General features: G+C 32.9%; 2 protein-coding genes across 2 annotated transcripts in view; one reads left to right on the top strand and one right to left on the bottom strand.

Moving 5' to 3' along the window:
- LOC106129782 (uncharacterized) overlaps positions 1-8,508 on the top strand; it is a 120,254-nt gene extending 111,746 nt beyond the window's left edge. The window contains exons 8-10 of the mRNA XM_013328447.2: positions 4,064-4,154; positions 6,691-6,933; positions 8,284-8,508. Of these exons, the coding sequence (XP_013183901.1) occupies positions 4,064-4,154; positions 6,691-6,933; positions 8,284-8,399 (450 nt within the window). The 3' untranslated portion in view covers positions 8,400-8,508. The remainder of the gene's footprint in view (positions 1-4,063; positions 4,155-6,690; positions 6,934-8,283) is intronic.
- A 2,099-nt stretch (positions 8,509-10,607) lies between these two features.
- Positions 10,608-12,573, bottom strand: LOC106129768 (putative serine protease K12H4.7). The gene is made up of 2 exons (XM_013328434.2): positions 12,532-12,573; positions 10,608-12,002 (listed from the first exon to the last, which is right to left on the bottom strand). The coding sequence occupies exons 1-2, from the start codon at positions 12,571-12,573 to the stop codon at positions 10,608-10,610; spliced, it is 1,437 nt and encodes a 478-aa protein (XP_013183888.2).
- Between the last annotated feature and the right edge of the window lie 54 nt (positions 12,574-12,627).

Raw genomic sequence — 12,627 nt, 5'->3', positions numbered from 1 at the left:
GGTTATTGTCCATAAGTTCACGCCTTCGAAGTTCAAAGAAGACCCCAACACAGAGCACAGTGACAGATCAGTTTTGTATCACAAAATCTCCACCAGTTTTTTTTGTATTTAGTAAAAAGAGCATGAAATCGAGTTGTAATAACTTATTTTGGTAGAACGCGTTCTAATTGAAAATTGGTTACACAATCGGATGATTCTTTATATATATTATACAAATTTAAGGCCTTCTTCTTCCTCCTGGCTTTTAGTACCGGTGGCATCCTCACCACTCTGGAGAGGAGTCTGGTGTATGCCTTTGACCATGGACCCTAAATTGGGTGAATCAGGTTTTTACATGAAGCGACTCCCATCAAACCTCCGCAACCTTTGCAGGTAATTGGATCCGATTGGACCGTATTGGATCTATCATGGTTACACATCCAGTTTCCTGAATGTGCAGATTTCCTCACGATATTTTCTCTCATCGTAAGAGCATCGGTTAGTTTTCAAACTAATGTATATAACTTTTGAAAATAGTCATTGTTACATGGCCGAGGTGGGATTAAAACCTAAACGAACGAGTTAAAAAAATTTACACATTTTTGTAATATTTCTTTTTATTAAGTACAAAAAATATCAAACTTTTCAGGAAATGTTAATTTGGACAGTCTACTAGCGAGCTCTATCTAACGACTTATAGTTACTCTAAGGCGCATGCCTTTTCATTTCCCTAACGTCTTTAACGTTTTGTCACGCTGCGTTTTCTGTTATTTTTTTGTTTGATGATGTAACTAGGTATACTTAGTAAATTCATTTTATTGGATGAAATTGAATCTCTTCTGAAAGGGCATGTAAAAAATCTTGTTAACTTTAACTGCGGGAAGAGTGTTACCCATTTTTTGGTGAAATCTACAATATACATTAGCCAGGAATGTTAAAAAAATAATGCCCAGAGTTAATGTTCATTATAATTTTTCTCCCTTAGGCTTTAAAACCGCAAAAAGAAGTGAATTACAATACTTTATTATATCAATCCGTTAGCCTGTATAGTCTGTTTGCCCATTAACTATATATATATATAAGTATGTATATAAACACGTCTATATCCCTTATGGATTAGACAGAGCCAACAGTCTTAAAAAGACTAAAAGACCACATTCAGCTTAATATGGCTTAGTGCTGGAATCGAAATGTAAATAGTGACTGGTTGCTAGCCCATCGCCTATCTTTGCCCATCTCAGAACATCAAAACGGCTCGCATTGAAAAATATATATTAATACGCCCTTAAGCCTACCTCAAAATTTCAAAACTGCCCCCTCTGGAGAACCTCTAAATACGCCCACGTTTCCTGTAAAGGCAAAAACATAGATCGTTTCAATATTAAAGTTGCAAAGAATCCGACCTTATCTCTTCACGACTATTTGTACAAGCGAAGTGATGCATGTGTGTGCATTGTTACAATTCAATGCAATCTTATCTCATACACCATCGGCATATAAACGATACCGAAACACATAACTTTACCTAAAAGCCGCCTTTAATCGCATTTTACAAACACAATGTCTTTTGTGTGCCAGTTCGCCTTATTTACTGACCTATTGATTTGAAAGTATTTTAATAAACTTACAATAATAATGGTTGAGTATTTATAGAATATTATAAAAGCCAATCTATTTAAAGCATCAAATATTGAGCAGTATTTATTTATTATTTACAGTCTTATATCACTATTTAGTTTGATTTTGTAATTAATTTTTCGACCTACTGTTTAATAGAAATAGAAAAACTCAGTAGAATTTTCAGAATAAAATCGGTACTTTTTATTTTATTCTAGGCTTCATACTTTATTCTAGGTTATATCCTATTTGTGTAACTACCAAATTTCATCAAAATATGTCCAATAATTTTGGGTAAAAAGTAACAAACATACTTCTTGCAAACTTTCACTTCTTCAACAATTTAAAGCGATGATTCATTAATTTTGAATATCCTTACATAATAAATATAAAATATAAATGATCCTTTATTGCCTTAATTTCTATCACAGTTTATTTATAATTATAAATCAAAATGGCAATTGGAATTGTGGCCTCAGATCAAAATCCAATTCAAAGAACAAGTAAGTGCTTATAGTACAAAAACTTACATTAATATCATATCAATACCCACTAAAAATAATGAGGAAAATTACATACTCAGCCTTTTTCAAACGGAAATCCTTAGCAAATGCTTATTTGTATTAGCGACTTGCATTAACTAATTATGGTGAACAAGGCCGTGGGAGGATTTGTTATAATTTTAACTCCATGATGACCTTTCGAAGATACAATGTGTGGCAATGTTCATCCACTTAGTGATTGATAAAATGAATGATGGAAATAGGTAGATAATAATGAGAAATAACAGGTCTAAAGATCGTCGCGAATTGAGAATGAAGATGACTTTGGTTCACACAGTTTTGGATGACTTACATCCAGGGGTGAACTTGACTTTAGTCCCGGTTGTGTTATCGCAATGGAGATGAGATAAATAAAAATATAAGTACAATTATTTTCAAAAAAGATATATAGAATCGTCCATACGCATTGCCCTTGATGGTGGCTTCAATATTTCTATTAAGTTGATAAGAGCTAGATCGCCGTGTGTTCATTTTAATTCATAGTGTTATCAAAACTTAGACTTCTTTTATAATGATTTGACTAGCCAACTGTATGAAATCATGAAATCTAGAAGAGCTATTATTATTTGCTTTCCTTTCCGTTCCTTCTGTTTTCCTTTAAGTAATTTCTGTTATGTAAGCTAAATTATTAAGCTAAGATATTGGTACACCCACAGAATAATGCGGTTAATATTTTTCTTCAATTAAGTTATGGTTCTATTACTTAGTTGAACTGATGCCTTAATTTGGAATAATTAAACATAACATCCAACTTGCGCTTACTCACATAGAGCATAAAACACTTTTTTCAAAACAAGAGTACTCACTCACCTGTGCTTTCAGACAAGACATTACATGTCAACTTATTATAAAACTACACACCCACAAATAGTACATTTACAACGAGGCAATGTTTATTTTAAAAGTATTTGCTTTTTACACGCCACAGGCGCCGTGAGATAACTTGAGCGAGTTTTCAGCTTTTTATTGCACGAATTCCGACCATTATCAGCACGATGCGTGTGTTCTGGTCATGTTGTCTAATGTAGTCTCTCAAATAGCAATTTTATTTTGCTTTTAGATGCAAATGTTCAAATAGGTAGATACTGCTTTCTTGTAATATGTATTAGATAATACGGAAATTCATTTAGTAAAGATTTTTAGTTTTGAAGTGGAAACAAATTCTGTTGTTAGCGTGTCACGAAATTTCTGCCAGACAGGTAGATAGTCTACCTGTCTGGCAGAAATTTCGGGCACTTGCCCTAAGGCGACAAAATAGCAGTCCAAAGGGTTAATTGAACAAAAGGTTAAATGTCAGAGCAATATTGATCCGATTTAATTATTTATGTCAGAGGCAGTTCTTACAGTGAAAATATTCCTTACTTAATAAAATTTACACTAGTCGAAGCTGTGTAGGTAGGACATGAACTTTAGGTAAATGACACCAATTGGTATTTAAATAAAGTTATTAAGTGAATAGTAATTGTTTTCACCTTTGGCCTATAATAATGTTGATCAATATGCTTAGAAACACCTGTTTTATAAAAATACTTGAAATTTCAAAGTTATACATGGCGAATGATAATTTGTTTTTCTCTTAACCTCACTTCCATCATTGAAACATGGTCTTTGAGTATTGTGTTTATACTCTGTCTACCCCATAAGGTAGTCGTGATAGTTATGCGTGTGTGTATATGCGTGTATTCATTTATATGGGTAATTTTTATTTTTCTTTATCAACTCACTTTTAATACGACAGTGAATAATGAAGGTAATACTAGGTCGACCACCATTTTATAATTCATTTCGGTCGAAGTAGTACAAATAAAAAAAAATATTACAAGTTCCCTATATTAAAGATATTTGTGTACTAGTATACCTGAGGCTATTTTTTTTTTTTTTTAATAAACATATGTTTCTTCCAGCCGGACTATGATGACATAGAAGTGAACGAGCGCGTCCCAACACAGTTCCCGAGGGGAAAGTCGGACAAGGGCAAGGACAACAAGAAATATGGTATGTTACATTTTATGTACTTGTTACCTAGAAGTACATTTTAATATAAGACAAACTTTACCAATGATTTTCGGAACATCAAACGCTGAAATCTTTATCTTGGACAATGGTAGGAGGTACAGTGGGATTCGAACCTGCGCACCTTACTTTGAGTCTCATTCTTTAAATCAATCGACCAATGAAGCAATCATTTTGAGTAAATAACAATTAATTTTTCCTTACCTTATATTAAGGTAACGAACAAAAGGCGGCCTTACCGCATGTTTATCTCCTCAAGGCAACCAATAATAGATTAATTAGAATTTGACAGTCATACAGAAAGAAGAATAATAGAACTTCTATATCAACTGTACAAATCTACGCATTTTTTTTTACAATCTATCAAATGTTACTCAATTAAATTAAAGTCTATCAGTAGGTATAATAAAAAATAGGTAACAAAGTAATCAAACCACGACGAAACCACTTGATGACCGGCGCCATTCATCGACTGAATTCAATCGAGTCTAGCCTCCACATTTTTAAATAAAGAATCAATCGCGATCAATTAAAATTTTCCTCTATTTTTAAACCTGGAACCCTGCATTTTTAGAATCTATTTAAATAAAACCAAACCAATGTTTGTTTATGGTACAAAATGACCAAAGACATCGACTTTATTAACTGTTATAGCCGATCAGTAGGACGGTCTACTGATACCATTCCTGTTTTGGAATATTTATGTGTTTCCCGGCAAATTAATGCCGCAATTGTTGCCACATTTTGTAGAGATCCGCATAAAATGTTGGAACCTTTTGAGTGACCGATAACTTAGAGTAATTTACAAGCATTTGTTTTTAAACGGAGTTGGCATAGACAACAATAGATTTTTACTATTTACATATAATTTACAATTAACAGTAAACCCAAAGTAAAAAAGTATTAACTATCTGTACTTAGAATAAATAGAAATTTATTATTAAGTATACTTATTGTCATAAAACTACTTTTTATTTTTAATAATTTACAACATGGTCTACCTCGTACCTAATTATTACTTATATTTTATATTTAAAACATATTTTTGTGTATTTGTAAAACATAAAAATATAAACGGAACCACAAAATTGTAACACCTAATAATAGTCTTGCAACTTTTTCCCTTTCTTTTAAATAGCAAATACGATCATTACCGTGGGCGTAAGTACTTTAAGATTGTAATTAGTACCGTGTAATTAACGGTCTTAATTAGACTATACAAATGCCCTTTTCTGGACATAAAATATGCTAAAATTCTGTCCATTGTTCAGTTACTCTTTCAAAGTAGAAAGATTTCAAAAATTCCATTTTATATTTGTATAGGTGTAGCCTATGTACTTTAAAAAGTTTATTTTTCAAAAATTAATCTTTTTTAGTTCTTATATCTGGTGCCAAAATAATATTTCAGATGTTAAAGAGACACACATAAATTTATGTTTATGTACCATACGAACAATGTTCAAAGTGTTAACGTTATATCAATAAGTGTCGACAATAATTTATATTTGTGGAGATTTATAAAGCTGTGTTGAAATATAGTCGTCTTTAGATGTAAGTTATAGACGTGAGATTGAAATGGACAATAAATAATACACTATTTATGCTTATACTGGCCTTTGCCATCGGTTTTGTCCGCGTCAATATCGATTTTTTACAGAATATCTCACAGTTTTATTTTAATTCAGATTTTCTTCATATAATCACTGTGTCGTCTTCTCCGTATGTATTTAACATTAGCCTGTAAATGTCAAAATTATGCCAGCAGATTTGATGATATTGAAACCTACCTATGCGTACAAAAAAACGGCCATAACCTATCGATATATCAATCCCTTTTGCTAGGCCCTTCCTACCATAAAGGTCAAAGGATAACCGGGTCACAAATTAGCATTCACCCTTGCATTCTTGACGTTTTCGGTTCATTCACACGTCTGAGGAGCAGAGGTGAACTCGAGACAATGGCAGTGGCGCAAGCGCACCGCGTGTGGCATTTCAGAACTGTATCCTTGATATTTTGGCGGCAATCGGAACGTAGGATGCGGAATAAATTCCATTTAAAGTTTAAGTATTGAGATCCGATGTTTGTGTTGTATGTATGATAGTTTGAGTACGTCGGCCTCATTTTGAGGAAAATTTAAGGGGATAAGATTTCATTTTAATTATTTTATTTAGCTCGAAATCAAAGTATTTATAGGTACCTATATAAATATGATCTCGGTTCAAATTATGCTATATAATACTTACTTATATATGGTTCGGTCAATCAATTATTCGTCATGAGTCAATTGTCACCTTCTTCATCACACTGAATGGCAAATGCTCTTTCATACGCCCAGCCTAAACTTAAGCTGATAATTTATAAGAAAGAAAAATTATAAATTTAAGGTACCTACTTATTTTTTCTTGCGTCAAGTAAAGTCAAGTTCCTACTTGTACAGAATCCAATTCCACCAATCCCTAATAGCCATTCTTATTTCAAATAACAATCATTCTAAATCCAAATTTCTTTGTGTTTCAGATGACCCCTACTACTGCGGTCTAAGAGCGCGCGTCCCGAACTTCGTAAAGACCAACGGAGCCAAAGTCCTGCCGACGATGGCAGAGCGGCTCACTCTGAAAGAGGCACCAGTCCCCAGCAAGCGATACAGCGTGGCCCACGCCCACCCTGGCCCCTTCCCTCCCCACATGGTGGGCCCATTCGCCCACCCACCAATGCCCCCAGCTGCACTATGGCACGCACGCTCCTACGAAAGCGGAATCGGTGCGTACGAAAGACCCCCTAGAAAAGAGAAGCTCATGTACCAATTCTATCCTAACAGGGACCAGAGACTGAGGCCCATCGTCATCCAGCAACCCCGCTAGTTGTACAGATTAACCCAACATTTATCGGCATCTTCGCTACAACCTTGGTATTTAATGTTTCTTTATTCTACTTCGCTTGGCACCTTCTAGCTTCTGTCACTGTCACTGTCACAGATTTTCTATTTTCCCTTCTATTTTCATGGCTTCGCTTGGTCAAACAAATCGCGTGATATTGCCGCGTTTTATAGATTAACATACAATCACGTTTTTATCCCTTGCGGGGTAGACGGAGACAAAAGTCTCACAAAGACTGATTGGCCACGTCCGCTTACAGATGTGGCAGGTTGCTAGGCCATCGCCTAGATGAAGAATCCTTAGTTTATTATCCTATCCCTTAGTCGCTTTTTACGATATTCATGAGAAAGAGATGAAATGGTCGTACACTAAAGTACCAGGAACCACACGGCGTTTCTGTTTTTAGATCTTTTGGTATTGATTCGACGATGCAAATTGCAGTTAGTAAAACAATGTCCGGGTTCGATCCCTGAGGTCAAGTTAGGAAATGATTTTTTTTAGATTGAATCAGTTCAAATGAATTTACTAATAAGTAATGTTTTTGTTAAATTATTTACTAAAGGCAAGTTCAGTCTGCATAATTTGTCCAACTACTTACATATAATTTTGGATGTAAATATTTTCCAATAGTATCATCGTACAATACTCGTACATAAAATCACGCTTTTTCCGGAGGGGTAGTCAGAGACTACATCTAAACTACTATAAAAAATCGAAACATTATGCCAAGTTCTACCGTCTGATTGATAAGGAAATAAGATGCAATTGTATTCCTAAATAGCGCACGCCCACTAGATTTTGCTTACAAGCACTATGTTTAGAATTTCCACCAATACTAGCTTTTGCCCTGGGCTTCGCTTCTGTGATAATTTTCCAATTACCTTTATTTTCTTAGCAGATGCCTATGTTAAACCTATCTGTACCTAGTTGCGTTTTATACATAACGTTTTCTCTTTATATCTACATAATAGTGAACAAAAAAATTCAAGATTAATTTCTTTTTTTTTTCAATGAAACATGTATTAAGTGTAAAAATGAGAAGTTTATTTCATTTGGAGCAAGTTTACCAAGCCCAGTTCACGTAGATACGTTGACAGCGCAAATCTCTGTCTGTATCTGAGGTTAACCAAACATTATGCCTTATCAACGTTGGTGCAAAATCCCACTGGTCAAGAGCAATACAGCACGATCACTGTACATTAAGCACAGTTTATTAACCAGCATAATATTACAGATGGCGACCCATACGACCCTTACGCGTTGTATGGCAGACTTCCCATGCCTGGGCGCGGATTCCCACCACCACCAGCGGCCAATGCACGCCACATGTTCATCGGAGATTGGGACTAAATTCCCAGTCACAATTTTTCCCACTTACTATACTGTCACATCACTAGAGTCGTGGTTAAGGCGACGCGGCTCGCCTGTGATCTCTTAAAGCGATTAGGATGCAATTCACTTCATCAATCTAATGTATTTATCATAAAAATCGACTTTGTTACATTCACTTTTGCTTACTGTATATGTACATGGGTGAATGAAGGGATTTAAGTTGATAAATCGGTTTATTACATTTTTATATAAAAATAAAATTACGAAATAAATAGTTTGCGTGTATCGCTCTTGAAACTACTGAATCGCCTTTTAAACAATTTTTTTTGCATATATTTAATAGAAATGAACCAGGATTGCTAAAGAGCAAAGAACAGTTAAATCAATACTACCTGTAGTCTCTTAAACATATTTCTCTAAAAGAGAGAAAGAAATTAAATAAGTACCTAAGTATAAGTAAAATGTGACTGTACTTATGTGTGTTATTTCTAAAATGTAAATATGTTCAGTTTTGTAAATTTTGCCATAGTTTTTACAAAAATGCGATTGCGAACAAATTGTGTAACAACCAATATAAATTCCTTTTTCGAAAATATGTTTTTATTGCATACATTTTACTTTAAGTAAATTTTGAACGAACAACTATGAATTACATAGATATGATGTTTTAAATAATTTTAACAAATTTCTGTCAAACTACAAGAGTAGAATAACATGATTTGTTCATGATGTTATTAAGAATAACATTATTATGGCATAAGATTAACTAGACTTATTAATTAAAAATTTTACCACAATATAATTATTTAGCCTTTTAAGATAAGGTAATGTAATTTTATTAATTAAGTGAACATACACTGCCACTATGAAAACGATTTCGTCGTGTTCAAATTTCGAATGCATTAATCTTTTTTTTTTTTGATGTGTCAATCCTAGTCATTACTGGGTTGGGAAAATCATTGTAAAAAAGTGCAGACGTTTATTTATTACTTCTTTTATAATATAAACTGAGTTATACATCTTTGGCACTTGCGCGAGTATTTTTATCGTTCAATGTTTTTATATAATCGATGCCCGTCGTGGTACAATGCTATTGTTTATATATATCTTTTCTACTCATAATGTTCTCTATTACATCTACTGACATAGAACCCCATACTTTTGACTTTTTACTACTCGAACCCCCGAATTCGTTTTAGAACTTTCCACCAGAGTTTTCTCCAGAAGTTACTAACCACTAATTATTCACTTGTTGTCATCTGATCACGTATTTTTTGTAAAGACTAGAAAACTTTGTAGTTATAAATTATTATTACTTTTGTATGTTCTTTTGTAAATATTTTTCTTAAAGTACAATAGTGGAAATATTTTATTGATAAGTGTATTTTATATAATCTTATAATGTTTCCCAATACTCAAATAATATTTTTATTAAAATAGGATGATTAAATAAAATTAAGATCTTTTTAATGTAATTTATCACTATATATCTAAAAAAAGTAAATTTTTTATAATCATAATATTTTGACATATTATATTATCGATTAAGGTTATTATTGTGTCCTCAAAAGAACTATTCTTAGAATACCTTTACTCAAAGTATACTTAAGTAGTTCTTTTCAGTACGGTATCTCTTGCTTGAACAAATGTACATTCAAAATTCATATTTTGCAGGTGCTACTTACGTTACCATTGTATTAATATACGAATTTTATAATAAGTTAAATTAAAATTTGACAAAATTTTTTGAATGTATTCAAGAAGTTTCGTTGTATGTAATCTAATAAAATATCATGGTAAACACCAATTTTAATACTTTTTTAAATGATAAATTTAAGAACGTTATTATAATAAAAAGATAACATTAACTTTATGAATAATGGCAATATTTATGATATGAAATCAAGACATGTAAGATATAAATTTGGTGTAAATAAATTGACAATAATAACGCGATAAAACTAATTATTGTTAGTTTTTTTTATGTAAAAAGCAAATTTAAATTTAGGTTTATTGAATTATATAATGAAATGTATCAACATCCGAATGTATTGTTAAAGAAGGGTGTTGGATAACATAACCTATGATTAGGAGACACGTGTATGAATATAAAATATATCTTTTATAATTAAACTCTTTGTTTCATTACTATTCATTTTTTACGAAAGTAATGCATAATATTATTTAATACATAATATTATAATAATGGACACAAAAACATACGCGTTATGATGCTTTGTAATTTTCAGCTCCTATCCAATCTTTAATCAAATACCTTATATAACGTCTAGCCTCTTTTAATTCTTCTGAATCATCTTTTTTATCAGAAAAAAGATCTCTGCAATGTGATGATCTAGGTATTACCAAAGCAGGAGCTTCATACGAAACATCTTCTAGAATACCCAACCTACTCCATGGATCCATGTCACCATTTACAAACACGACATGACTTACATTGGGATTCAAGCCACCATACATTTCATTCGATTCTTTAACACCTTTTTCAACTCTATCTCCATCAAACTCTGAGCCAAATAACTTTGAACATTGTCTATAGAAAAATTCAATCGGAATATTTCTCGTAAACGGATGGTTACCCGAATTAGTAGTTTGGTAGTACCCAAATTCGGTACACGTCTGATACAGCCAAGATACCCACATATCAGAGGCCCGTATTTCTTCAATCATCTCATCAAAATCGTAACTGTTACATTTGTTTTTCTCATCCCATAAAATATTCGGTTCATCAATGTAATTTTCAAAAAGTAATTTTTGGTCCCTACATAAGCTTCTTATACTCTCTGGTCTACCATACTGAGCTTGAATCATATATCTTACAACATTATCTAAGAAAAATAATTGTCGGTTTTCGTCTTTACTAAAGTCAGTACTCTTGCAAATATTTTCTTCTTCTTTAAGTTGTTTAATTCCTTCGCTTGTTTGAAAAAGGCGTTCATATCTTTTGAACCTAGCTGCTATATTATCCCAACAACCATCCGTTCCATGTTCTTCAAAATCTTTACTTACAGTTTCTAGATATTCATAAAAATCAGCTTTTGCTAAAACTGGTGCACTGCTCGCAATCGCTGCATCAATTAGATTTGGGTATAATACCTTCATCCACGCTGCTAAATTACCAGCATATGATCCACCGACGACCACAACTTTTGAATTCTTAAATTTAGACATTGATAGTATATATTTCAATAAATTTGCCACATCGGCCAAAGCTTGTCTAGAACTCAAATATGCTAAATTTTCTGATGTTAAATTTACAAATGGTTTGCTATCTCCATAGTATCTATGTTCCGAGACATACATTGCTCCTCCTGTTTCTTTGGCTAAATCGTATAACATTCCCGTGGTCAAGAATACTGAACTTGCTGGACCTTCTCCGTTGATAAAAACATAAATAGGCCCATCCTCACGCCAATAATCGTGTCGTTCAAAATACTTCATCCGCCATGTTCTAGTTTCATTTTTATCGAAATGGTCCAGTGGCTGTTCAAACCAGTTCGTTTTAATTGATGATTCTGAAAAAATACCTCCTGCAGCGTTGATTTCTTTAATAAAATATTTGTACCAATTTCCAGTGAAAGTAAGACTTATCACTAAATGTACCTTAAGTAAAAAAAATAGTACTAATTTCATTATATTATTTGTTAATAATAAATCAATGATATTAAACGTTTGTGCAGCGTTTTACGTTTATATACTCGGAGCCTTTTGAAACTATGCGTACTACTTATAAATTTCCCGTTATCTACACTATTCTAGCAATGAATATTTTTGTTATGTTAATGACGAATTTTTGTCTTCATGAGGGTTATTTTAATAGTAAATGAACCTTTTAAACTTACAATAACGAATAAAGTAAGACTACCTCTCAATCGTGCATCATCTATTGAGTTTGGTCCACTAAATAGAACAGTAAAGGAATCAGGTTTTTCTTAAATCCCACGGGAATTATTATAGTTTTTATCGGGATGAAAGACCCTATCCTTCTCCAGACTCTTGATTTATTTTATTACATATATTCAAAATTTTAAGAAGATTGGTTCAGTAGATAAACCCGAAGAGGTAACGCACAAACAAACAAATAAACTTACTTTCGGCTTACCTTTTATTATATTATTCAGTAGGCACCTACTGGTATTGACACGTCACCTCTGCACCTTGGTATCATCACCATGGCAACAGGCTGTAAACATTGCGTGAACGTGGGCAGTAAAACGTATAGTTTGTG

Source organism: Amyelois transitella, chromosome 3 (assembly GCF_032362555.1).
Source record: "Amyelois transitella isolate CPQ chromosome 3, ilAmyTran1.1, whole genome shotgun sequence".
NCBI lineage: Eukaryota > Metazoa > Arthropoda > Insecta > Lepidoptera > Pyralidae > Amyelois > Amyelois transitella.
The sequence above is the reverse complement of the archived record's forward strand: the minus strand, read 5'-3'. Positions and strand labels throughout refer to the sequence as shown.

Excerpts from the sequence above, each read along its gene's own strand:
- LOC106129768 (XM_013328434.2), bottom strand. The coding sequence starts at position 12,573 with ATGGTGATGATACCAAGGTGCAGAGGTGACGTGTCAATACCA. Across the intron at positions 12,003-12,531 it reads GAGGTGACGTGTCAATACCA|GTACATTTAGTGATAAGTCT; the intron begins GTAGGTGCCTAC and ends TTTTTACTTAAG.